At 38.0% G+C, this 27,959-nt stretch overlaps 2 protein-coding genes across 5 annotated transcripts; both read right to left on the reverse strand.

Annotated features, from left to right (window-relative positions):
• Window positions 1-3,937: 3,937 nt before the first annotated feature.
• tusc2a (tumor suppressor 2, mitochondrial calcium regulator a) lies at window positions 3,938-7,365 on the reverse strand. Its single transcript, XM_044120881.1, has 4 exons — window positions 7,212-7,365; window positions 5,269-5,501; window positions 4,676-4,796; window positions 3,938-4,588 (listed from the first exon to the last, which is right to left on the reverse strand). Exons 2-4 carry the CDS (start codon window positions 5,409-5,411, stop codon window positions 4,523-4,525), a joined length of 330 nt encoding a protein of 109 aa, XP_043976816.1. The 5' UTR covers window positions 5,412-5,501; window positions 7,212-7,365; the 3' UTR covers window positions 3,938-4,522.
• A 571-nt stretch (window positions 7,366-7,936) lies between these two features.
• On the reverse strand, window positions 7,937-27,523 carry LOC122833399 (ras association domain-containing protein 1-like). Of its 4 annotated transcripts, XM_044120877.1 has the most exons (7): window positions 27,226-27,523; window positions 19,959-20,311; window positions 16,827-16,951; window positions 9,721-9,825; window positions 9,332-9,617; window positions 9,126-9,241; window positions 7,937-9,035 (listed from the first exon to the last, which is right to left on the reverse strand). In XM_044120877.1, the coding sequence occupies exons 2-7, from the start codon at window positions 20,275-20,277 to the stop codon at window positions 8,889-8,891; spliced, it is 1,098 nt and encodes a 365-aa protein (XP_043976812.1). In that variant the 5' UTR covers window positions 20,278-20,311; window positions 27,226-27,523; the 3' UTR covers window positions 7,937-8,888. The 4 variants fall into 4 exon arrangements, with proteins under 4 accessions (XP_043976812.1, XP_043976815.1, XP_043976814.1 ...); XM_044120880.1 differs by lacking the exons at window positions 19,959-20,311; window positions 27,226-27,523 and adding an exon at window positions 17,634-17,739; XM_044120879.1 differs by lacking the exons at window positions 16,827-16,951; window positions 19,959-20,311; window positions 27,226-27,523 and adding exons at window positions 12,015-12,201; window positions 12,411-12,631.
• Window positions 27,524-27,959: the final 436 nt, after the last annotated feature.

Raw genomic sequence — 27,959 nt, forward strand, 5'->3', positions numbered from 1 at the left:
TGGTGCAATGAATACAATAAAGAAATAAAATGATACCTCGCTGTCTGATCCTTCTTTAGAGGTCGAAATGATATCATTGTAACTAATTTTCAGAATTCATTAAAATGTTTTAACTTTAAAAAAAAAGCAATACAATGGAATTAACATATATGGTAAGACCTTTAAAGCAATAATAACAGAGCTAAGTATGGCAAGACCTATTAAGCAATAGTAAGGAACACAAACATAAACAAGGATCAAGTGATTTGTTGTTTGAATACTGCTTTTGTATGCAATAATAATACTAATATTGTTAAATTACTTAAAACATTTAAGTGCTATAAAGCATAAATAAGAAACTTGTAAATAGTTGTTTAAAAGCACAGTAATACCTTCAACAGAACTATTCCTTTATTACGTTACTCTAATAAGCAGAACTGTTTCTTAGAAATCGTTTTTCAGCTCCCTCTCATTCAAATGTGCTGTATAAGATGTATATATATATATATAATTTATCAGCAACAGCAGTCACAGATGTTTCACTTTAAACCGCTTCAGCCTACATACTTCTAGGAAAGCAGTGTCTCCTTTTTCACTCTTTATAATTCAAAGCACATTTCCGTACTTTTTTGAGGACTGCAGATAATTCATGACGACTGACTCTCATATCCACATTCACGTGGACGATTCCCCCTGCCTTACACTCACATTGTATACATCAGGGAACACATTCCACAGGTCAGAACAGTGCTTCACATTGTCACTTTCACGATGTTCATAACTTCCATGCTTCATCCTTCTGGTGGAGGGGGAACTTGCAGCAAAACTTCAAAACAGGAGCGGAGAGGAAACATCAAAGTGACTGACCTCTGACCCAAGAACGCACCCAGCCACATTCCACTCAATTACAGACACCAGGGTAGGGCTGCAGAGGAAGCCCTACCCTTTTATTGTGGAAACTCAGCGCGCACACAGAAATATATATTTACATTATCATTAAAGTTTGATCCTCAGCCAACTGGTAACCACCTCAAACACGTCATATCTCTTTGCACTCAGATCACAAAAATTCAACCCTAGTATTCTGAATATCTTGCTTTTACAAAGTTATCACTAGATAAGGAGAAAACATGATAACGGTGGTGTTGATGCAAGAGAACACAAAACCACACGTTTCATGTTTAAGGAGGAGTAGCTTTTTGCTGCCATCTAGTGGTAGGAAAGCGTTTACTAAATTTTACGACGTGATTATTTAAACCAGGACTGTGGCTAAGGGGACATACTGTACTTTTTTCGTCAAAAAAGTAATTTTCTCCTGACATTCAAGTTCTGTTTCGCTGCTCTTGGCAGTTGGTGGTTACCATAACAACCAGTAACTGACAACTCGTACCCGTTTTTTTCTGTTGCTGTTTGTAACTGTTGGACAGAAGCTGCTATACTGATGGTGACCACCAACTTGATTTTCTCTCTTGTTATAGTCAGAGGTGGGAAAAAGTACCCAAAAATTTTACTTACATAAAAGTAGCACTACTTCAACATATTTTTACTCAAGTAAAAGTAAAAAGTAGCCATCCAAGAAATTACTCAAGCAAGAGTAAAATAAAAAGTATTTGGTATACTCACGTTCTGAGCAACTGATCAAAATATTAATCATTTAGTGTAAATTTAGGTAATTTAAAGACAAAAAAATTTATAATTCATATAAGTAACAAAAAATAACAAAATTGGGCGAAAGAACAGTTTCTTTCAATAAAAAAACAAATGAAACTTTAATTTAAAAAAAACTCCAAGTATGTGTCAGTCTGGTGAATTTTTGGTTAAAACATAATTGTTCTTTGTTCAGTGAAGTTCCTGTGGGTGGGTAGAGTATCCTGAAATATACTCTACCCACTGAAATAAAGTAAAAATAGCGATACTTTATAATAAAATTAATCAAGTAAAAGTACAGCGTAGTAAAAAAAAAATACTCCTAAAGTATATATATAAAAAACAAACAAACAAACAAAACGTTAAGTAAATGTAACTACCAACTCTGCCTAACATTCATTGGTAGATAAATTATGTTTCGCTATTCTTGACGGTTGGTGGTTACCATAGCAACCAGTAACGGACAGCTCCTCTCCGTTTTTTCTGTTGCCGTCTGTCCGGTGAACCCGAGTGTGTCTGTTGTATTAGACCGGAGACGAACAGAGCTTGCAGACGATCTAAAGTCATGTTAGGTACTCAAGAGCCAACCTCATGTTCGTCAAACAGCAGACAAGGAAGCAGGATTCTCTGGGAAAGGTCAGTCGGCTCCCAAACCAGACACCATCATTCTCAATCAGTTCTGCTGGAATTAAAGGTTTTTAAGAAATAAATTACCCTGAGTGTGGGATAAGTGGCCAGAATTTAAAAAGGCTTTAAAGGAAATTACAACAAAAACCCCTTAGAAAATTACTTTAATGTTTGCAAAGTAATTTAAGAGCATCTTAATGGGTCTCTGAATCCCCCAAACTCAGACTTAAAACAAGCCGATCAAATAAAGACAGCCAAGCAAAACCACGACTAGCCTTCATTATTAATATGTTTGGTTTATTCTCACAGGCAAAACTAATTGACATCACACACTCAATGGCCACTTAGGCGTCTAGACGAGATGAAGTTCAGACTGAGCACCAAAACAGGATGGGAAGGGGATTGAAGTGACTTTGAACGCAACACGGTTGTTGGTGCCAGACAGGGTGCGCTGAGGATTTATCAAACTATTCATTTATGAGAATTTTCTTACACAATTATCTCTAATGTTATATAGAATTACCTATTATAAAACAAGTAAAGCTTTTCGTCATTTTGTTGAGGTCAGATGAGAATGGATGGGCTGGTTCAGCACAACAGACAAGAGCTCAAATAACTTGCTATAACTCAGGTATGAATGGTGAAAATGTCAAACCTTGATGACAACATCAAGGTTCACTAAATTGGACAATAGTTTTGAAATAAAATTTCTAGTATTGACGTGTCTCGATTTCAGCCCAAACATTCAAATTGTAGGGTCACAATTTGGTCAAAACAATATCAAAGCCAGGATTAAACTTGACCCACTTTGAGCCCCATTTGTGCCAACAGAGCATTGCTTAAACCCCAATGTTGTTGCTGACCATGTCCAGTCCTTCACAAACCCAGTCTACCCATCTGTCTAGAAATTGTATCAGACTTGAACTCGCCAAATTGTGCAAGATAAATATTGTAAAAACTCTTGACAAAGCGTATTAAGGAAGATACTGGATGTCAAAATTCATTGCAGCAGTTTTGCGTGTCAAATTAGTACAGAGACATCAGTCCAAACAAGAAATTCAAAAGTGAGCGTTAGTAATAATTTTATGAAATTCAGCGTTCGAAAAAGAGTGAGAAAATTCCCAAGAAATTTCAGACACTGATATTTTTTTCAGGTCATGTTTGGTTGTTTGAATGCTAAACTGACTGTTAGAAAGCCTGTCCCACCAGCTGTGTTTCCATTAACCATAAAATTGCGCAAATTGGAATTACAAAAATAAATTTGCGTATTGGAGACGCATCAATGTGATCAACAACCAAATGTTATTAGAAGTGGACGATGGAGAATGAAGTATGTTTGTTAATGAGTCGTGTGAACAAACCTGTTCACGCTTGATTTAAATTGCATTTCTTATTCAACGGAAACACGGCAATTTTTATCTCCATTAGTGCAATATCAACGTTTTGTGCACATTTGTAATGGAAACGCAGCTAGTAATCGACCAAAGAGGCCAATTCAAACTTACAGCCAAATATTTCCCTACAAATAAGCCAAATAATTCTCTCACAATAAAAGATTTTAGTAATAATTGCAGTGCGAACCAAGCTTACAGGAAAAACACCAAACAAAATAAAATAAAAACCGTCAAGATGTAGATTACAAAATTTTCAAAAATGGCATTAATGCAAAGATTTGAGTCAGAACTCAGTTCATTAAAACATTTATTCAAGTATTTCCAACTAAGAAAGTATTTACAGTACATTATGTTCACTAGTGCAGGTCTGAGCTCCAGAAGCTAAGACAGACTCAGACATGACGATACAGAACACGAGCATATGCATAAGAACTTAAAAAAAATCCACTTTTATTGCTACCCTTTATTCTGCCATCCATCTTCCACAGATCTAACCAACATGTAAAAAGAACCGTACAGTTTAACATGCACAGTTTAGCGTTTCACCGGAGGCAGAAACAATTACCGCCTTTTTCACATCATTTTAGTTTCTCCCAGCACAAAAGAAGAAGAAAAAAACTTCACAGGGGGAAATACGATGTGGATACTTTTCCAGGATGGCTTACATGTCAGATGATTTGTTTTGTAAACCATTTCCGGCACTACTTCTGCAAAGTGGTAGCAAGAACAGCAGTTTAAATGGAGCAATTAAACAATATGGGCTGAATGTTCGATGTATTCCCAAGCAGAACCATTTTCCCAGTCTTGACCATAATCCTGTCTGACTGTAGAAGTTTCGCCGTAAAGTTTCGAGAAGATCAGAGCTGAGAAACTCCTCAGCCCTCACAGAGGACGATGGGGAAATCTACGTGAATGCACGGGTGATCAAGCTTCACGATTCCCTGAAAAATGAACAATTTCCCAATTAACGAACAGAGCAGTTTCTGAGAAAACATGCTGTGTCATTGCTGCTGTGCGTCAACGCTCACCTGTGGAATCAGGTTCTTCTGGATCCTTTTCAACTTCGACCTTCTCCTGCCGTTTTTTGTCACCACCGTCTCTTCGTAGAACTCATGGGCTAGATCCCCATCCTCATCGAAGTACAAGGAGCTGAAAAAACAAAGAGAAATCAAAATGAGGCGTTTTCATTTAGGTTTAGGATCATTACTCCAGATTGGTTCTGTGGGTCATAGTGGTTTCTGACCATTAAAATAAAGATAGAATCCAAAGACAGGACAGAACAACACTGTCATCTTATAACATTGCAGTTGCCAGCAACGATTACTTCATAAAACAGCCATACAGAAGGGTGTAACCCAGACATTTAATGAACTTTTAGAGACCTTCATATTTAATTGTATGCAAAGTTTAAATGGTACGTCAAACGGTGTTACTGTGATGATTAAAAATCCCCTTTAGACCTTTTCCAAGGAGATCCTCTGGTTAAAATGTTTACACTGACATTTACAAGCATTTCTTTAGATATGATTTTTTAAAAAGTGTCAAATTTTCTTTAATATTGGGTTTTTAAATAACTTAACTGATTAAAAATTTTTCATTTAAAATTAAAACCTTGCTCTACCTCCTTCTTGTGAAAACAAATGGTGTTGCATTCCTGGAGCCTTTCAGTCGGGCCAGAGACTGCTCGTTTCCATCGGCTCCTGAATCCCCTCCGCTGCCTGAGAAAGGCCAGGAACCTTTGCCTTTGGATCCACTTCCTCCCATCCTCAGAGATAAGACATTATTTATGTCCAGTCAACGCTTCCGCTCTGGTCGCTTGGCCAGATGCTCTCAGTTTCTCAGCAGGGACAGGAGCTGGAAAGTGAAAGAGAGCACAAAGAAAAAGAGCGTTCCTAATCAGAGGACGGCCGCCTGGTTAGTGGAAAGTAGCAGCTGTTTGCTTAGTGGCTGCTGACAAGCTGCAGGATAACACATGGAGCCAGATTCCAGCTCACACATTTCCTAAAGACGGTGCTCAAGTTTTTCCTTACAAGATCACAAAGTAACGTTCTCATAAATTATAAGTTTCACAAACGACAAGCTATACAAACTATTTCTCCTGTGAAAGCAACTTTTTTGGAATAATAGTAAGATGGTCTACAGAAAGAGATTTTGTTTGCCCTTTAATTACGGTTTAATAGTGTTATCACTTAATTTAAAAGACAATTTTGATGACATGAATAAGTTTTCAGACTTACGGTTACACCAAAACAGTTTTATCTTATTAAAAAAAAAAAAAACTATTTTCTTCAATCAACCTTCTTACACTAGTGTAACAAAGCAGAGTTTTGCCTCTACTTAAAATATTAATAAAAAATAAAACAAGAGGATGGTCCCACAATTGTTAACTTTTAGAGGAATCATAGCTATAGTCTGAAGTGAAAAAGAAATTAGGATTTTCTTAATTAACCTAACTAATAATACTACGCCCAATAATACTATCCTCCAACTGTATATTCAACAGAGTTTAACTCAGAACTTTAAATTATATGTTGTTTAGGTGATGATCACAGCTTTGTGTGTATGAGATAATCTGAGACAATAGGTGAGTATTTAAGCTAAAGTAAGTTATTTATTGTGTTTTAATAATATCCAAATTGTCTTTGTTGATATTGGCTCATCATGTAGTGACTTTCATTTGCTCATTATGAATTTTCTCAAATGGAAATGGAAAAAAAGAAAATAAAAACTGGACTCTTTATTTATGCTATTTTATTTCAAAATATATATTTTGTAATACATTTGCATATCAAAGTTATTTTATTTCAGTAATTCAATTCAGAAGCTGAATCGAAAGTTAAATACCCTTGTACATGTTTAATATCTTAATGACTGACTTACAGCTAGTGAAAACCCACAACATACATAAATGAATGAATGTGTATAAGAGGTTTTACAATTTGTTCAAATTGGAAAACCTGAGCTTCACCTCTTCGCAAGTAACAGAATATGAAATGGAGTCCTCTGGCTATTAAGTCATACTTTCTCTACTCAAATTGGATCGCTATTTTATTTCAAAATGTATATTTTTGTAATTGGTATTGCTGTTATTCTGTGGCCCTTGGTAATTGCATATTTTAATAAAGTTTAAAAAAACTCGCTCAGAATTAAATGGAAAGTGAAAGCCCATTTTAGAGTATTTCCGCTGTCGACATGTCGCTGGAGTAAACTGTACCATATAAAAGCTAATAAAACTCAACACATTATCGTTATGCTAGCTTCACTGAAAGCTAACCAAGTGGGCCGCACACAAAAACAACACTAGAAATGTAATTTATTACACTCGATACCTCACTTTATCAACTAATTAACACGCATATATTCCTAGGCTTAATATATTTATCACAAAAGACGATTAACAATCAGTAAACAAACGGAAACGTCCATACAGTCTTAACTGTTAGCTTCAACCACTGACGCATATTAGCTTCAACGGCTAAAATAAGTATTCGCACCAAAGCTTCACCATTGACACACAAAAATCCTTCTTTCTCACACAACAACGCTTAACATGAATAATCTTACCTTATTATACAATGTTAAATCGACAAGTGGGCTCATAACTGCCAGCTGTTCCGCTAGCAGCAGTGAGGATGAAGCGATCAGCTGATCTCAGCGACAGGCTACAGTCGCTCACTGACCTTTAACCAATCAGGTGGAACATCCGTCTCCTTGACAACGTTCAGGATTCTTACTCGTCCACTATTTACGAAGTGCCATACTACAAGGAAGTGATGTAAAATAGCCCAAACACGATTCTAAATAAAATATTACAGATATTGTAATATGGAGTTATGATTTTTATTTTGGTAAAATTAATGAACGATGTAGTTTGTCACCACACATTATATTATGGCCCGTTTGTTTTGTTCTGTTATAAATCTGTTAATTCAAGAAAAAGTCACCACTCAAACTTAATCCCTTGCAACTGGGATACATGTTGAAATCTGTCAAAATCCCATATATTAATTCAAATTCTTCAGTTATTGTAGCTAATGATGATTGTATTCATTGATACAATATTCTTCTGATTCTTGATTTTTCTGCTTGTTTTGATGTAAAAGTACACAAAAACATTACCATCCACCCTATCAAATTTATAGAAACTTTCTACACTTTATTACCCTTCTGTTGTTACTGTCTGTATATTTGCTTGAGAAAAAACAAAGTAATTCCTACTTAGTTTGTTGATCAGCCTTTCCCTGATGAGGAGTTGCCTTATCCATTCTTGTCTCAAAGAAAACCACCGCTTAATTTGTTATTTTTATTAAATGCTGTGCACATCTGCCAGACATCCATAAGACTGCTATATTTAAAACAGAAAAAGTGCAGGAAAAGTGGAGGAAAACAGAAGACAAACATTTTAGTGATTAACAGAGAAAAACACAAATAAAAGGAATGATAAGCAGTGTCCAGTTAAACACAAGTATGGCAACAGTCATTCACAAATCCAGTCACATAGAGTGACTTGTGACACAGCTCTCTGACATTCATAATCTCATACAAATGTCCATTCGTCAGTCATACTCACAAAGTGACCGCTAAGTAGAGTTGCACCCATCAGGGGTGTGGAGTGGACATGGCAGCTCTTCAGACTTGGATGCAACGAAAATTCAAATACCTTTCAGCTACAGACAAGGGAACTTTTTTTTAAATGAAGAATTACAATCCAGAAATGTTGACTGAATCTAAGATTTTTGGGGCATTTGTAATAAAAAATTAACAAAGGGGGAAAAAAGGAATTTTACCCTTTAAGAACATGTCAATTTAGTTGTTTTTAGAAATGGCTCCGTAACAGTAAAATAAAACTGTTAAGATTTCACAGGATTAAAAAAAATAATAAAAAAATCTGCATTGCTTTTTAAGATGAAGTCTGTCAGCTGAGGTCTAGAATAATCAGTCGGCACCCGTTGCATAACGTCACTGTCCCGTCTGCCAGTCTCAGTCCGCTCAACTCATTCTCTCAGGCACATCAGACTCTCCAGGTGTAAGGCACTTCTCATCTCTCGCATCATTTCACACCAACATACGTGCTAGCTCTTACTCTCTCATAGTCTTGCGCCCTATCTCACCCTCTCGTTCAACCAAGAGGTGTTTTTTTTTTACTTCTGCTGTTTTCTCCGGAGTCTTTGAATGCAGCAGCGTCCGGTCACAGCTGACCAACCACGCTGCCACACACCAAGCTCCGTGCGCAGAGCGGTTTCAGCCCGGGGTCGAGCCGGATAGTGCCTCCAGCATCTTGGTGCGAGCCAAAGTGTATCGCTGTACGATCTGCTTGACGTGCTCCTCTTCCTCACGCTGCAGGATGAGCAGGAAGTTCTTCAGCTCTGGCATGGAGAAAGCATGCCACTGCAAAAGAGGGGGGGGGAGAACATGTAAATGCCTGTGAGATTCATTAGAAGCTTTGATTTGGTTCTTTTAAGTGGATGCTTTGCTTACATTCACTTCACCAGTTTCATTTTCTTTGAGAACAAAACTGAGGAGCTTCTCGTTGGGTCCAGCGTTCAGGCGTAAACGGAGAGGACGCTCGTCGTCAGAGAGCTTGCGAACATAAACTGAAGGAGGCAAAATGGAAATGATTATTTTCTGAAAAAGCAAAATAGGATCAGATTTTTCTTTTCTTTTTTAAAAAAAAGAAACACTACCTTGGTCATGGCGCTCGCTGCGCTCAAACAGTGCAAACTTGCCGGGATTGTCCACCACAGTAAACTTTTTCAGCAGAGCCTCGATGACCTCGCGAGCAGAAGTACGGGAGCTTATATGCAAATGCTTGGAGGCGTCCTTTGGCAGGTAGAAGGAGGTGCGACGCTTCACTCCGCTGGCTCGCTTCCCTCCAGCATCAGCACCTCCTTTCTTTGGCGCCGGGACCGACACGGGGCGCGCTAGCTTGAATTGAACCTTCACAAAACCAGTGTAGGACCCGTCCTTGTTCTGTTAAAAAAATATAAAAAAATATATAAATATAAACATAAAAAGACATCACACGCCCAAAATAAGCCTCTCTGCTAAAAATTTGTTTTAGATAACTACTCACCATGTTCATGAACAGATTGCTATTGATCTGGGAGTTGTATTCCTTCACTTTCTGCAGAATTTCAGCAGTTGTTAGCTCCTGTTTCTCACATTGGATTTGTTCATCCTAGAAAGGAGAGCAGTTACAACGATGAAGCACCAGGTGGCGCTGTTGCTCTGAAACAGCACAATATCTTTAAGTAAAAATGTATACATGATGAAAGCCAAACAAATAAATCAGATGTCTAAGATTTAGACACCTAAAAATGACATTTTTTATTGTTGAGCATATTTTATTGGTTTTATTTATGTTGTATTTAAAATTACTCACATGTTCACATAAAAAATGTCAAAGTGAGAATAAAAATTACTGCAGTCAGAAATACAATCATAAGAGATTTAGATGCTCTTAAGAGACAGTTTTTCTTTTCAAATAGTATAAAATATGACACAAGAACACAATCCTTCTAATCCATGCACAAAAGATAGTAAATTTGTTTCACATAGGAATTTACAGACAGGGGAACTTACTAAACCTAAAGCAACTCCATCATTGTTGTTTTCATAACATGTTATGAATTTCCCACTATGGGTTCACACAAGTTGCATCAGACTCAACTTCCTGACAACGCAGCAAAGGGAAACACGATGATGTCAGCCCTCACTAGTCCTACTTAACTCCTCTGATCCCTCTGCGTAGGAAGGGTGAATGGAGGAGGAAGGAAGGCTGGCAGGGAGGATGAGGAAGAAGGGAGGGGGAATAACTTGCAGCTGTGCAATGACTGCGACCAACAGCACTGCATTCTTCAGCATAGTATTCATGTAAAAATAGCCCCCCCTCAACTTCAGACTCCATCAAGTGAGAGACAAAGCTAGCCCTTGTTTCAAGCCAGATCCTATTAGGTCAGCTGCCCGACAAACCACACACCTACAGTCATGTTGCAGTCACGCACATTTGGCCTTTGGCAAGTAGACGGCCAGCAGCCTAATTTGGCCTGGTGTTGAGGCACAAATTCCTGATAGTCACACTATGCAACATTAACTGAGTGGTCGTTACAACCAAGACTTCAGAGGAGTTAAATCCAAGTATCTGTACTTAGAAAGGCACCAAAAATGGCTTTTCCTGACGGATTTCCATTTCTGTTGCCCTGCAGATTCAGTTGATTTTTGAAATGGAACATTAAAAAAAGAGGAAGAAATGTTCTGCAGAAAAGTACAAGATTACGCCTCTTTACGCATAGCTTTAATTTGATTGGAAGTGCATGCAGGTAGCAAATGCTGGTAACTTGTAGAACTAAAAACCCACAGATGTTTCAGGGTTTGACTTTACAATAAATTGAAAATTGGAAATCCAGCCCTAAATTGTCATTTCAGCTCAAAAGTAAACCACTTAATTAATTTATTTTAAAAAAAATTGCAGCACATAAATCAATATCAATCAAGATCAATAGTAATGCTCCTACCGGGAGAGTTAAGATGTTGTTCCTAATGAGTCAATAAATCAGTGAGTCAGCGGAAATTAGCATTTTGCAATGTACCTTTGATAAGGAAAATGCAACATGCTGTGCCTAAACATGCCTTCATAAGGAGTGCCAACAACATAAACAAGGGCCTCCGCAAGACAAGACGATGTTGTACGTTTACTGTAAACTTCATTTGTTTCTCATCAAGACAGAATCGGACACCCAGAGCGGGCGTGTGACTAAAAGATAGAGATACGGATCAAAACCATCAGGTTTCATGAGTCACTTAGAATTGTGAAATTTTCCAAAAACAAGAGAGTCCAGATGACAATGAATGGTGGGTGTTGGGCTGGAAACTTGAGAAGCAAATTTGCGTCACAAGAACATAACATGTGGGCTGATTTCAAGAATAATGCACCAGTGGGCCTGGAATTGTAATAACGAAAAAGAAAGCAAACCCTACTGGAGTTTCATTGTTTTGTGCTCTACAAACGTTTTTTTGTATTATCATTAAAAAATTAGATAAAACAATAAAGTTTCTGAGTGCTGAAACTAGAAAATAGAGGAAGCAGAACTCCACCCAGAACCAGGAAACTTGCTTGGCAAGAATCAGGCCTGCTGGGGTTCCCTGGAGCCAACATATGATAATTAAAGGTAGAAACAGAACAGGCTGTGCAAATTCTCAAGATGTCAACAACTTTTTAAATTATGAATTCCCCTGTATTTGATGAAAACAGAAGACATATAAATGAAACAACGCGAGAGTTAACCACCCAACCCGGTCTGCTCTCACTTCTCCTTCCCAAAAACTTTTATGAAGCATTGTTCTGTTTTAATTTTCTCTCCTTCTCACCTTCTTCACGTCATTAGTAACGGTGGGTTTTCGGGGTTTGGGAAAGAAAGAGGTCCGGGCCGTGAAGTACTGCTCAAACTCCGAGTCCGAGTCCTCCTCGCTGCAGTAGCCGCTACTGGTGGAGCTGCCCCAGGTCATCTCGAAGGAGGGAGTCTTGTCCGAGCTGTTCGCCTCGCTTGCCATGGTTCTTATCGATAATAACAATAATAATCAACTCACTTCTCAAAACTACACGTTAAACGTCCTTCTGAGTCACTTCAGAGTGATTTACCGACACAAAATTGGAGACAGAGGTTGTTAGCCGATGCTAAATAACGGTCACTGTTAAGACTTCCAACGGTTGTCTCGCGCACGATAAAATGTCTCTATAAAAGCTCAACAACCGCGCAGTCTCACCGAGTTTTTCTCCTCCCTCTTCCTCCCTGTAGCTCTCAACTACCGGCCACGTTTCCAGTGTGTGTGAAACAGGATGTATGGAGCTCTCGGCCCCGCCTGCCGCGCTTCCGTCCTCCCTCCGAGGCCCCACCCTGGCCGTTGGTTTCCAGTTTAGAAATACACAAAACGCCGGAGAGGGTCCCGATTGGACGGAAATGCCGGAGAGCCTACCATGCGTCCCCCACCCGCAAATAATAAAACTGGTTTGGTTTTAACCAGAGGTGGGTTGAGTAGCTTACTTCTGCACATTTTTATTCAAGAAAGAGTGAAAAGTAGCCTTCCAAGAAGTTACACAAGTAAGACTAAAAACGTATCTGGTAAAAAGACGTTAAGTACTGACTAAATGATCACATCGATCATTTAATACTTAAAAATTACATAATCAGACTGACCAAAATATAAATATATGTAGAAATTTTGGTATTTTAAAGATCAGAAAGAAAATTATTTATATAAATACCACAATTACTAAATAAAATCACACAAAAGAAACACTTTTCCAAATAATTTTTTGAAACTTCAACAAAAACTGCAGATTAACTGGTGATTTTTATTTTGTTAAAAACAAGCTTGTTCTTCAATCAGTGAAGTTAACCACCTGGGTAGAGTACCCAGGTGGTTATGTTATGTTTCAAGTAAGAGTAATAAAAATGACTCAAGGAAAAAAAACAAAGTACAGTTTTTTTTTCCCATAAGGTTAAGTAAATAATTACAACCCAACTCTGGTCTTAACAGAGTTAGATTGTAAATTAAATAAAGTATTTTATAATCAGAAATACTTTATTTCTGATCATAACAATTAATACTGTATGATTAAAGTAGTAATCACAAAAATGAATACTTTATGATCAGATGGTATATGGTAACTCATATTACACAATTTCCTTTAAAGAGTTGCTGTAGAGATGCTGATGGTTGTGGACGGGAATGGCTTCCTGTAGCGCAATGTTTCCCAATTCCAGTCCACGGGGCCCCCCTGCCTGCATGTTTTAGGTGTTTCCCTTCTGCCACACACCTGGATTGAATCTTTGGGTGATTAACAGGCTCCTGCAATACTTGGTGGCTGCAGAAGATATCATGCAATCATTTGAATCAGCTGTTCTGGTATAGAGGCACACCTAAAACATGCAGAGCAGGGGGGCCTGAGGACTGGAATTGGGAAACACTGCTGTAGCGGACTGCATTTCAGTGGTTCTAATGAAGCCTCTGACTGAAAAACACGGTTGTATAATAGTCTTAAATAGGGGATGCTCAGGGTTGTCCATAACATTGCACAATAATCTCGTTAGATTCTAGAGCAATCTCCAGAACACAACCAGCCTGCTTTATTAGATCGTTAATCCTTTTTAAGTCCCTGGTTCTCATGGTGCAGTGCACTCTCCACTTCAAACTTATAGAACAGGGGTCTCAAACTCCAGGCCTCGAGGGCCGCAGTCCTGCAGTTTTTAGATGTGCCACAGGTACAAAACACTGGGATGAAATGGTTTAATTACCTCCACCTTGTGTAGATCAGTTCTCCAGAGCCTTAATTATTCTATTCAGGTGTGCTGCAGCAGAGGCACATCTAAAAGTTGCAGGACTGCGGCCCTCGAGGACTGGAGTTTGAGAGCCCTGTTATAGAATATATGCAACATTTTGATGCAAACCTTAAAGGACCTAAATCTCCTCAAGAAGCTCTGTCCCTTCTTATAATCTAAATCTCATTTGTTTAAAGTAATTAAGATCAAAAAGTAAGGGTGACATATTTTACTGTAACAATGCTTTTCAGTAACAATAGGCACAGCTTTTGAAAACCAAATGTAGAAATACTCAGGAAAAGATTATTTTGCATAAGGCCAATTTAAAATATATAGTAGAAATATTATGTTACAGCCTAAAGGAAGTCCAGATGTCAGTGAATAACACCCTCCATAAGGATTGCTAGAGAAGGTGTGCTGTCTGAGGATATTCTAAGGGAAGGCTTAGTGGAAGGAAAAACTGCATACAAACAACAGAGATAAATCAAGCTTCAAAAAGATTGTGAAGGAAAACCCACTCATGAGTTTTGCTACAGCTGTTGTATTTCTTGTGTTAATACATTTGAGGACAGAACTGTGCTCCAATTTCGTTGTGCTTGTGTAAGCTTTACGGAAATGTACAAGGACGACAAAGACTTTACTTCCTTTACTTACTTAATTAGGCAGTATTCAAATTAACTATTAGCTAACAAAAATTTAGTTTTTTTTTTTTAAATCAGCTATAAAACATGATTCTCACAAAAAAGAAACACCCCAAATATCATAATTTGTGCAATCATTTTAAGAAGAAATTAAATAAATAAACTCTTTGATTATAAATCTATTTCATATATGCAGTTAAAAGCAAAAACGCTTGACTAAAAGTTAGCCTTTTATTCTTAAATAACTTATTTTAGCCAAATCTTATAGACAAAATCACATCCAAATAACTGAAACGTTCATAATATATTACAAATACTAACTCTCCTCCTATGTTCTAAAACTATAGAAGTAGTTGGCTATTTTTTAAATTAGCCAACTACTTCAGATTTTGTTTAATTTACCATCATCTTCCCTCTGTACTAACGTGAGTTTGATCTAAAGCCAGAGGTTGAACATTTCACATGGAGGAAGGGTTTTCCTCCATGTGAAGGGGTTCCTCCTCCTCCTCCTCCTCCTCCTCTTCTTTTCCCGCCTCCTGAATGTCATGTGATGATGGGGGTTACCGTGGCGACAGCCTGGCTAGCATGTGAGCTTTCTAGACCAAAATTTAAAAAATGCACTCCACCATTAATTCACACCCACCCTGTTGTCGCTTTGTTATTGGCTTCAAACTGATGGCACTTTTTAAATTTCGTTGTTCTTGTGTCAATGACAATAAAGATTTATCTTATCTATCTTATCTCAATGCAGATTTAAAAAGAATGAAAAAACAAATCCGTTTGAAAAGAAACAGTGGGAGTCAACGAATGTTTGAGTTTTAAAAAGCACTTGTTGCTAGAACTGAAGCTGCAAATTTAGAGCTTTGCATCTATTAATGGAGAAATGTCGTCAAAAAAACAAATACCAAGTTAGGACTGTTTGAAGAGGGAAGTAAGAACAACAAAGTTCCCGTTTAAGTTTCAGCTGTAAGTCTGTTCAAGTTGCAGTTCCTGCTCAGGAAATCAGAAAAACCTAATTTAGATTTTTATTTCAAACGAGCACAACTTTGTTCATGATGTATAACATTTTATATAAGGTTATCACTAAATACTATCATTGGTAACCAGTAAATTCTAACATTAAATACACGACTGAGCAGAAAGCAAACTCCAAAAGGTTTTTCTGATCTCTGATCTTTTGCCTCAATGTTTATAATGTCAAACAGTCTATATTAAACATGTGCTGCAAACTGTTTAAATTGTAATATGACCTGATGGACTCTCACAAGAAGTTAATTTCCTGTACCTACTTAAAATCTCACATCCTCATGAAATTAATAGAATAACAGAAAAGGTCATCTGAAAGTACCATTCCTTTAAACTAAAACTCAGTTTACTTTCAACCACAACACCCTTAAAGCTGCTGTATTTAACTTTTATAAAAATATGTTTTTACATATTTGTTGAAACTGTCACTATGCTGTGACGGCATAACATGAGACAGATAATCTGAGAAAAGATCAATCTTGTCCTCCACCTCGTTTTGTCCTTTGGGGTTAGTCCTTTTAATGAGAAGCCAGAGAAAACTTAGGTTTTTCCCAGCAGCATTAAATATAAAGTAGAGCAGTGCTCTCCCTCCCCCACCTGTTTCTGAGCACTGCTGCTCAGCTCACTGAAGAGGTGTTTCCACATTTTGCTTTCCTGAATAGTCGATGTTAAGCGGCAATAGCGGCAGGAATAATTAAAAATGTGTTAGCATGCGGATATGTGAGTGATTGACGAAACTGAATAGAAGCAATATATAAACAGAAGTACAGATTTGCGTTCTCGTTTAAAACCAGTGACCCAGATTTTTGCACAAGGTAATTCTTTGGTAAGAAACTTCCCACTTGAATCATCTGACTTCTCTTTTCAGAGCTGCTCCTGTTTATTGCAAACCAGATTGAGAAACAGCTTTCAAGCAAAACAGTTTGTTGATATAAGTAAACTTACTGACCTTTAGTTAAATAAAATGAAAGATATTTTTTAATGCACTAAAGAAATGGTTCCTGTTTTTGATTGTAAAGCAGGTCTATTTAAAGCAATCCAGTCCTGCTCTTTGAGAGACTTCTAGAGAAGTCCTGATATGATGTCCATAAATAAGAAGAAACAGTGCCTACTAGAGTTCTGCCTGTGGGCAGTGCTCACTTCCACTAACAAAGCTAGGAAAGTCACTGCAGTGAAACACGAGGGCGGCTCACCACATTCGTGTCTGTCTCGATCGTGTGCTCCACGACAGCGGTGAGGTCCGCCGTAGAGCCTCGCTCCCAGCTGCAGTCCAGCCGAATCAGCGCACGGCAGCGGTAGTGGCACGTGAATCTGCAATCTGCACATTCAGAAAGTTTAATAAGTTCAGGACACACACACGCCTAAGAATACAAAAACAATAATAATTAAAAAAAAACAACATTTATTTACAAATACAAAATAATTTTTGTAATTTGGTGACCCATAAATGTTGTTGCATGTGAAGCATTTACTCTACTTATAAACAGAGTTTTACATTTACTTGAGTAACTCTTTTGAAAAATATTGTTTTAGGAGTAATTTTACTACACTGTACTTGAGTAATTTTATTGTAAAGTATCGATACTCTTATTTAAATAAAATTTCTGGATTTTCTACCCACTGTGAGCAATTTCACTGCATGAAGAACAAACATGTTTTAACCAAAAATTCAGTAGACAATGACACACACCTGCAGTTTTTGTTAGTTTCATTGGCCTGATTTTGCTATTTTTATTCATTTTTTTAACTTTTATGATGTATTGTCATTTTCGTCCTTAAAATGCCAAAATGTCTACTTAACTTTATATTTTGGTCCATTTGATTATGTAATTTTTAAATATTAATTGATTAAGAATTTAAAAAGAAACCTGAGTAGACTTCTTATCAAATACTTTTTTACCATTGCTTGAGTAATTTCTTGGATGGCTACTTTTTACTTTTACTTGAGTAAAAATATGTTGAAGTAGTGCTAAGTAAAATCTTTTGGGTACTTTGCTCACCTCTAACTATTGCAAGAGAGAAAATAAAGCTGGTGGTTAACTTCAGTCTAGCAGCTTCTGAACAACAGGTACAAACTGGCAACAGAAAAATAAAAACGAGGACGAGTTGTCAGTTACTAGTTGCTACGGTAACCACCAACTGTCAAGAGACAGACGTAAAAGAACTTGAATGTCAGGAGAAATTAACTTTTTGACGGAAAAAAGTACAGTTTGTCCTCTTAGCCACACTTTGGACACTCCTGGTTTAAATAATCACGTCATAAAATCTAGTTAACGCTTTCTCGGATGGCTACTTTTTACTTTTACTTGAGTAAAAATATGTTGAAGTAGTGCTACTGTTACCCGATTACTCATAAATGGACAAATAGGAATCGCTTATCTCAGAAGTCTTACTGTAGTTGTTGGAAATGACTAAAGGGAGGTTATATTGAGACGAAAGAGAAAAGTTTATGGTTGGGCACTCTAGATTAAGCACAGCTGCTTTTTTCTGTTCAGGTGCTTTCAGACCCCTGAAGGAAAGTTCTGCGGAGCTCAGTGAGCGATAAAGGAAATAGGTTTGCAGCTTTGATTATGACCAGAGCACCAAACCACCTAGTGTGCTAGAAACAGCCTACTTTCACACTACTATTAAAACCAAAACAAGCACATAGGTTAGTGTTTGCCTGTTTCATCGCTCTCTTTGTTGTTTCTAAACACTAGAAATTATTTTTATAATTGACATTGTGGTGATTAATCAATTAATAGTATTAAAAATTTAGAAAAAATTCTGATTAACAGATTAATATTTGGATAGCAAAAGGTACTTAATAGGATTTTTTTATTTACATAATTTGACCCTGGTGAAGTAAAAGCTGTGCCACTTCTGCGTAGAACATATTTACAGACAAAGAAAGTTTTCTTTTCCTTAAATTTTTGTGGCTTAGTTAATTACTACTCAGAATATGTTTTCCTTCCAGCAACTGGCTTTTTTTGAGTTGGTATACTCAAGTAAATAATTACTAAATATGATTAGTAAATTAGTTGATAATTATTTCAATAATTGATTCATTACGATTAATGCAATCAGCCCTACTGAACACACACGAGGTAGTCATACGTGCATCACAGCTTAAAACTAAATCTGTCTGCCTATCAACTCTGACCACCCTCCCTGACCTTGCAACACAGCATAATCCTGCCACCACCATGTTTCATAGGAGGGGTGGTGTGTTTAGGGCTGGGGGGTCAAGTCGAGTCCTCGAGAGCCACCATCCTGCAACCTTCAGAGGCATCCCTGAATCAAATGAATGGACTGGTGAGGGAATTCATCCATTTGATCCCAGTTTGTTGGAGTAAGGAAACATCTGAAAGTTGCAGGATGGTGCCTCTCGAGGACTGGACTAGAGCACCCCTGGTTTAGAGGAATGTGTTGTTAGTATTCCCGTCACACAGTGTGTTTTGTACAGATGTAAAAGCATGCCATCTTGTTGACATGGCATAAAGCAACAAAGATAAAGACGTGTTGAAAGTGGGGCTTTTTAAAGCTAAATCTGCAGAGTTAATGGCATTTTTCTCTGTTTAAGTTGCCTCATTGTACTCATAGTACATAGTGAGGTTTTTATTCTTGTTCTGAGTTTTTATTTTGTGTCCCTAGGGCTGGACAATGAATCAGTGACAGTATACAGTACAGACCAAAAGTTTGGACACACCTTCTAATAGAATTCAATTTTACTTGGGTAAAATTCAATTAGAAGGTGTGTCCAAACTTTTGGTCTTTACTGTACATTGTGATAAACATGTGATACGTTGGAAAGAGTTTTTAATAACTTCCCTGAACTCTGATCCAGAACAGCTTTCTGGGAGATGTAGGCAGAGAAAAGGCTTTGGCCTCTCAACCTCTCACTGTGAGCTAAGCAAAGTGGGTGGCATTAACTAACTCATTCATTCTTTAGTTACCTAGCAACTCACTCACTCACTCTTTGGTTACCTAGCAGTAGCCTAATGAGTAAGTTGTGCAGCAGCATTTTAAGGTTTACTATTAAGTTTCATAACTGCATAAAAATAAAAAAATCAGTGCGGAGTCAAAACTGTGGATAAAACAGGAAAAGCCAAACCACCAGTTTGGAAGTATTCCAGATTTTTAAAGCCAAAAAACTAGTCAATAATTATCGGTATCCACCGATATGAAATGCGGTGATAGGTTTTTCAGACATATCGTCCAGCCCTACAGTGTTTTTAGCAGACCTAAAAAAATTAACAGAAAAAGATATTTTACACAAACTGTCTGAAAATCTCTCACTGCTCTTCCCGACCATGCAGATGCATCAAAACTTTAAACGGACTCACTGACACACCGCAGGCTCTGCTTGTAAAGGCCCCAGATGAAGTCGCCGCACAGGTCGCACCATGTCGGCTGAGCGTGGCTGCAGGGCTGAAAGTTGTGTCCCTCTCCTTTCTCCTCCACAAACTGGGGATCCTGGGAGCTGCTCAGGACCCGGATGATGCCCACCCGGCTCAGCAGGTCCGGCACCTTCCCCGGGCTGATCCTCAAGGCGTTCGTTCGCTCCAGGCGTGGGGGTGAGCAAGGCGAACGCGGGCCTGCCAGTTCTATCTGCTCCCTGCTGGAGTTCAGGTCCCGGAGCTCGATGAACTCGCCCCAAGACATCGTGGCTGTCAGAGGTGAGCTTCCAACGTCATCACTGAGGGGAGAAAAGGTACGAGGGACATGAAGCAAACTGTATCCACCTTCCAGACAACCTTCTGGTTCTGGTCTGCTCTGTATCAGAACCAGAACCGAACATGGAGAAGCAGCATTCAGCTTATATGCACCACAAATCTGGAACAAGCTTCCAGAAAACCACAAAACAGCTGAAACATTGAGTTCCTTTACATCTAGACTAAAAACCCAGCTATTGAGAGTTGCTTTTGAAACATTATAAATGTAACGTTAATTAACATTTTGACTTGGAAAAAATGTAATGTTTCATTTGTTGATTTTTGTATCAACACTTTGGACTGACTTGTTGCTGAAGTGCACTATCCAAATAAAAATGAAAAAAGGAAGAAAAAAAAGGTCATATCGTCACCTTCCTAAAATAATGGCTAAAGTCGTTTTTTTTACAAAGGTGATTTTTTTTTTTTTGTCTAAGACATATTTTAGTAATAAAGAGGTAGTGATACGATCTTCAATAACTCTTTGAAAAATCTAAATTAATGAGTTACAACATTTTATTTTCCTTTGGGATTAATAAAGTATGTTTGAATTTGAATACTTTTGGTAAAAAATTACTAAAGCCATCATTTTAGGAAGGTTACTAGGGGTGCACCAATTTCCAATAAATAAATAAACAAACAGCACCAACAAATTAACCCCGATTTCCTTAATTTTGGGAGATCAGTAATCGGCTGATATTTAAATGTGAAGCTGATCTTATCCACAGATCTTATCTACCTCAACAAAGGCCTAAGAACCAAACACTGTCCTCTTCCGCTCTGCAGTGAGAGGTGTGATGGATAGACCGACCCACCAGGGTCAGGTCTGCACGTTTGCAGTTAAAAGCCAACTCACCGACTTTATTGCTGCATTTAGCAACATTTCAGACAAAAAGAATGGTACTGACCCAAAACAGGATCGGCAGGTCAAGCTGTTAAAGATCGGTAATCAGCAATCGTCCAGAAAGCTGCAATCAGTGCAGCCCTAAAGGTGACGATATGGACATTCCTGGTTAACGCGGCACTTTTTCATTTTATTACAAGCTAAGAGCCACTAAAAATAAAAATACATATGATTAAATCTGTTCAATCAGTGGATGAACCTGTGTCTTTTGTCAGACATCCGATTGTTTCACATAGGGATGGATGGGCGATACGGACTTAGAATTATTTCGCAATATTTTGGGATACTATTGTGATAACAATAAAACTTAAGATTAAAAAACTATTTATCACTGCATTCATACTATCAACAACATAAATACTGTTCCTAAAAACATTCCCATTTGAAACAGGACTCTACCTTCTTACAGGATTGTGATTTGAATTGTACATAGAAACTGTATTTAATCATGTTTTCAAATTTACTGTTTGTTGTTCACGTGCAACAGACAGAAAATCGTACAATTATACTATCAATTTTGTTCCCTATTTAACATTATTAATAGAAATTTATCAAGACAAAATTCTTATCATGATCAGACATTTTAAATGAGTAAATGATAAATGTCCACCCAGTCTGATATTAAACAGCCAGTGAGAATAGAAAAGTGACTCAGGAGGAAGTTCTGCTTTAAGCAACGACAGAAAACCAAAGTGTGAACACTCCCTGTGGAAACTGTTATGGTGTTTTTAAAGGTGATGTTCACATTCTGAAACTTTCAAAATCAAGATGACGTGAATCACAAACCAAAAACTTTTCCTATTTATTATGTTAATGGAAAAATTTTAATCATAAAGGGAAGAAATTCCTACATTTATTTGTGGTTATTTATTTAGTACAGGCACAACAACATGACTGCAGCACATGTGGAGGAAGTGAAGCACCATGTTTACATAATGTCTGGCACACAGATATGACAGGTTGTGAGAAAGAAAGTAAAAAGAAAGCAAGAAACAAACAAACAAACAAAGAAAGAGGTTTAACTCATTTATTCATCACAATTCCACAAAATATACTGACTCGCATTTCAAAGAAACAAACAAAGACACACAAAATGATTTAATGCCTTTAACAAAGTTTGTCTAATCTAAATTCTCTCATTTTAATTGTTGAGAGACAGAAATATTGATCGAATAATCTCGACTAATTACAAAATCATTGGGACAAAATAACTGAACCCCATTCATTCAGGCTTGCTTGTCACAGTTCCAGTTTCTACAAACTTTCCAGCTAAGGAAAATCAACACACCAGGCTGTTCTCCCGTTTTGCCAATTTTGAAGAGGGATGCTTCTTGTCGTGTATAGGTCAGATTTTACTCATTGTGAAAATAATGCAAGAAAATAGTTTGGTTACATTTGTTAATTGTACAGGTAGCAATAACAAAAGCAAAGCATTTTCTTACAAACAAATATTTAAGTCTTACTTAGTTCCCCAAATAAATGTAGCCTACTCAGTTTAAGGGAGTTTCTTTTCTTTCTTTTTTTTTACGGGAATAAAAGTTGCTTCAAGAAACAGTGAATTAAATATAGCGGTTTTATACAGTTATGCTGTTTCTAAAAAGTGTGGTGGATACGCTATTCTCGTTTTTTCATATTTCTTACGTATTAAAAAGTGCATAAGGAAAAACAGATATAGTTACGTGTCACTTCTAAACATTACTGTAAACAATACGCTTTCCATAAATTAAAATAAAAGAATGCTGCTTTTATGGTTGGTTGCAGCTGACATGGCTGATGTGACTGGAGCGCGCTCTTCCAAATCTCCGGCGGTTTCTAGAGCTCGCTTAAATCCATGCATATATAAAACTATTGAGGATAAAATTATCGTAGAGGACGAATTTTTACACTTTCTTTCTATTAAACTAAAGACTCTAAGCCAGGATGAGATTGTTTTGTTAGCTGTCAACACCTTTGACTCAGACTGGATAGAAACATCAAAGAAGACGCTGTATGAGCTCTGTACCTCTTCTCAGCGTAACGTCTCGTATAAAGGAGCACAAAAGGATATCAACAATGTGAAGGCATGCCTCAAAGTGCTTAACGAATGCGGGGATAAAATTCCCAGATTTGTGTCCCATTACTTGGACGAGTTGCCTCCTGTGACTTTTTCCAACATGGATGTCTGCGGCTTGCTACGCAAAATGGAACAGCTCCACGTTTCAGTATCTGCCATGAAGCAAACACTTCAAACTCAGGCTGAAGTAAGTGAAGGTCTTCACGATGTTATGACGGATCTGCGAAGCCGGGTGTCTGCTCTAGAACATACCGATCAAGGATGCGGAATCCGATCGGTACCGTTGAAGAAAATGGGTAGGGCGCACATGGATCTGAACACCGCCCTGGATATGGAACGCCGTCTTCAAGATCTGGAGGGGGATTCGCTATCAATTGCAAAGGAAGATACTCCAGCGTTGTGTACCGGAGAATCTACGCCATCTCCGGGATCTCCGAAGTGGAGCCAGGTCGTGAAACGGCACCATCGACAGCCCAAAGATCCCTCGGTGAAGACGACGACGACTCGCTCTGGCCCTTCACTGGGACGCAGGAAAGCTGGACAGACCATTGTTGGTACTGGAGCCGCAGGGAACATCAAAATGGTGAAAACCAAACTGGTGAGTGTTTTTGCCTCTAAATTTTCACCTGACCTGGATGCGGAAACACTATGTGCTTATCTTAAAGCCAAACTTGGGCAAAATGTGACATGCCAGAGACTCACTACTGCTAATACCCGGTACGCCTCATTCAAGGTTTCTGCCGAATGTAGTGAGGTGGCTGTCATGTACAACCCAGAGCTTTGGCCTGAGGGAACCATTGTGAGAAGATTTTACGAGCCGCGCAAAACCATTATCGGCGCAAATGCTGCCCTTTCTTCCATGTAAAAATGCGGGCCAACTGCTGGGGTGAGCACAAAGTCATAAAAGAAAAAAAAAAAAAAAAAAAAAAAAAAAAATGGACATTAAAGTCATCTCTTACAACTGTCGTGGCCTGCGCTTAGGGCAGAGTGCAGACGATAAAGCTCGCCGTTTGGTTGTCGACCAGTTGTTGCTACATTGCGACATCTTGTGCTTGCAAGAAACTTTTTTAGCCAAACAGGATTTAAAAGGTCTAAACTCTATCAATGATAGTTTCCTGGGTGCTGGAGAATCTACTACTGACCTCAGTTTGGGAATTAAAAGAGGAAGGATACCAGGAGGGGTGGCTATATTATGGAAAAAAAGCCTGGACTCAGTGATAAATGTCATGAGATTAGGTGTGGACTGGTGTATTGCAGTACACGTGAAACAGCATGACAAAGAATTTATTATTTTAAATGTCTATGCTCCATATGAATGTCATCATAACGAAGAAGAATACCTTAGTAAACTTGCTTATATTAGCTCTTTTATGCAAAATGAGAAGTCAAAAAGTATCTATGTTATGGGTGACATGAATGCAGACATCTCAGATAAAAACTCGCTGTTTGCAAAACACCTGATTCATTTTTGTACAGACTTTAATTTAATATTGTCAAGCAAAGAACTTTTGCCAGCTGCAAGTTACACTTATATAAGTGAAGCCTGGCATACTACATCTTGGTTGGACCATTGTATTACTACAGCAGATGCTCATGCTGCTTTGATATATATTAATATCTTATATAATGTGTCCACTGTTGATCACATCCCTTTCGAGGTATCAATTAGATTTGATCATATACCTGCAACTGTAAATAAGAACAGTGTTCAAAAACAGATGCAAATAGACTGGTCTTCTTTATCTAATAAACAAAGAGCCTCTTACTATGCCCAAACTGATCAACTGTTATCTTCCATTAACTTACCAAGAGAGGCAGTTACTTGCACAGACTGTAACTGCTCTAAAATTGAACATAGGATCAATATAACTAGCTTATATTTTGACATAATTGAAGCGCTTATGGGAGCCAGTCTGCCTTATAATAAGAGTAATGTAAAGATTAAAAATAGACCAGGTTGGAACACATATGTGTCTAAATTCCACCATGAAGCCCGCGAAGCTACTAAATATTGGGCTCTAGCAGGTAAACCTAGACAGGGCCCTATATTTGAGCAGAAAAAGCTGTCCACTTCAAAATACAAATATGCACTACGCTTCATTAAACAGAATGAGCAAACCATGAGGGCTGATTCCTTGGCAAAAAAGTTTTAGGAAAGGATACAAAACCTTTTGGAAAGAGGTCAAAACTATCAATAACAATAAATCCTCTCTCCTTACACTGTTGATGGTGTTTCTGGGGTGAATATGATTGTAGATTTTTGGCAACACCACTACAGCAAGTTATTCACCTGTGTACAGAGTGAACCCTTCCAGGTTGACAAAGTTAGCACTGTAGAAACTATCAAAACACACGAGGTCTATCAAGCAATTAAAGAACTGTCTGTAAATAAATCTATAGGAATGGATCTTATTTCAGCTGAACATCTCAAATTTGCCAGTTCAAGAGTTGTCCCTCTGCTTGCCTTGTGTTTCACTGGTTTTATTATGCATGGTTTTATTCCTGAATCCTTGATGAATGTTCTTTTACTTCCTGTGATTAAAAACAAAGCTGGTAAAATTGGCAGCTCTGATAATTACAGACCTATAGCCCTAGCTAATACACTGTCTAAAGTCTTTGAACTTATTCTTCTGCCAAAATTTGCAAAGATAGTAATGTCTACTGAAAATCAATTTGGGTTCAAGCCCAAACATGGCACTGATATGTGTATATATGGACTAAAAGAATTACTGAAAAATTATAACAGCAAAAATTCTACAGTTTTTCTGTGTTTTTTAGACGCCACCAAGGCTTTTGATCGTGTTAATCATAGAAAACTATTTTTAAAATTGTGCCAAGCTGGTGTACCTAAGTATATAGTAAGATGTCTGTCCTACTGGTATGCTAATCAAACGATGCAGGTGAAATGGGACAACTGTATGTCTGCATCCTTTCATGTCAGCAATGGAGTCAGACAAGGAAGCATTTTATCTCCTATTTTGTTTAACTTTTATATGAATGATCTTTCTAAGCAGCTAAACCTGTGTAGAACCGGCTGCATGGCTGGTGATACTATTATTAATCATTTAATGTATGCTGATGACCTAGTGGTTTTTAGCCCAAGTTCAGCTGGTCTTCAGGAGCTGCTTAATGTCTGTTCAGCATATGGTGAGTTACATGATGTTAAGTTCAATCCTTCAAAAGCACCATCTTGATCTGTCGCACTAAGGAGGACAAAATAGACTATTTCCACATTTCAAACTGTCTGGGTCTTTATTGAAAGTCTCAACTAAAGTGAAATATCTTGGTCATATGTTGACAGATTGTCTGTCTGATGATGAGGACATTTACCGTCAGGTTCGAATGTTATACGCTCAGGCAAATATTCTTGTCCGTAAATTTGGATTCTGTTCGGATGAAGTGAAGCTGAACTTGTTTAGATCATATTGTACATCACTGTATACTGCACATTTGTGGTGCAATTTTAAAAAAGCCAGTCTTCAAAAATTGAAGGTGGCTTACAATGATGCACTTAGACTTTTATTAAATAAACCCAGATGGTCCAGTGCCAGTGAACTGTTTGTATCTGCCCGAGTCAGCACTTTGATGGCTGTCTTGAGAAAACTTATGTATAGATTTATTTGTCGCTTAAATGAGTCTAATAATAAAATTATACTACTGTTGGCAAATGTTAAATATAGTGCAATAAAGTACTCATCTGTACTCTGGAGACACTGGTATGATTGCCTTTTGTAAGGCTAGAAGTCATGTGTTTGTATTGTTTATTTTTTTGTACTTTTTATTCTTTTATTGTCTTTGTTTTCTCTTTGTATGTAATCTGGACTCTGAGTCTGTAATAAAAATCAATCAATGAGAGGGTTTAGTATGAGCAGTTCTTCGTGAACAAATCTGTAACTATTGAGGTTTAAATATGCAGCTTGGTGAAACTGTAGGAGGTAACTTACCAGAACAGAGGAGAAAACCACGCCGTGTTTGCCGCTTTGTCTCAAAACTCCTTCCATCCGAGGAGAGAAAAAACTTTCCGCAGAAAAATGTCGGACTGTTTCCAAGTGGTGGAGGTGTTGCTGCCCCGGCTACATCTCTGGAAACCAGCCGACCATCAGCTACCATCGCCGGCTAGCGGGACCGCGAGGCTCGGAGGAGGGACGGTGACAGCGGGGCTCAGCCTCGGCAGAACATCACTGAGAGTCGCTCTGAGCCGCCTAAGGAGGAAGCGGGTGAAAAAAACGGAGAGTGAAAGATGAGACTGAGCTGCAATGACATCCGGAATGTCTTCATGTAGGGGGAAGAAGGGGTGGCTGCTGGCTGCTGCGTCTGGAGAACAGCAGCTGAGTGGGCGGACAAAGTCCCCGACCCCTCAAGCCCACGGTCTCTGGAGGGACGGATCGAGGTTTCGTTTGCACCGGCAGCAAAAAGCTTGAAAACCACAAGCAAAAAAATGCAAATGAGGTTTATCTACCATCAGTTCGACGGTCTTACACATTTGCCTGCGTTTAGATATGAAACCCCCTGCAAAAAAAAAAAAGAAAAAAGAAACATTTCAGCAACCAAAGAGGGTAAAGACTAATGAGTACAAAGCGCTTTAATCTAGTAGAGTCAGAAGTACTCACATTCACTAACAGAAACTTGTATGAAAGATTGGTGACACTTCATGTGACAGAGTGTACATAAGACTGAC

The sequence above is a fragment of the Gambusia affinis genome, linkage group LG07, assembly GCF_019740435.1.
Source record: "Gambusia affinis linkage group LG07, SWU_Gaff_1.0, whole genome shotgun sequence".
NCBI classification, from domain to species: domain Eukaryota; kingdom Metazoa; phylum Chordata; class Actinopteri; order Cyprinodontiformes; family Poeciliidae; genus Gambusia; species Gambusia affinis.

Coding starts and splice junctions, on each gene's coding strand:
- LOC122833399 (XM_044120877.1), bottom strand. CDS start 20,277: ATGTCTTGGGGCGAGTTCATCGAGCTCCGGGACCTGAACTCCAGCAGG. Junction 16,952..19,958: donor GCAGAGCCTGCGGTGTGTCA/GTGAGTCCGTTT, acceptor CTGAATGTGCAG/ATTGCAGATTCACGTGCCAC. Junction 9,826..16,826: donor TCGAGACAGACACGAATGTG/GTGAGCCGCCCT, acceptor TCTCCTTTCTAG/GATGAACAAATCCAATGTGA.
- tusc2a (XM_044120881.1), bottom strand. CDS start 5,411: ATGGGAGGAAGTGGATCCAAAGGCAAAGGTTCCTGGCCTTTCTCAGGC. Junction 4,797..5,268: donor TTTGTTTTCACAAGAAGGAG/GTAGAGCAAGGT, acceptor TTGTTTTTTCAG/CTCCTTGTACTTCGATGAGG. Junction 4,589..4,675: donor AGAAGAACCTGATTCCACAG/GTGAGCGTTGAC, acceptor TTCATTTTTCAG/GGAATCGTGAAGCTTGATCA.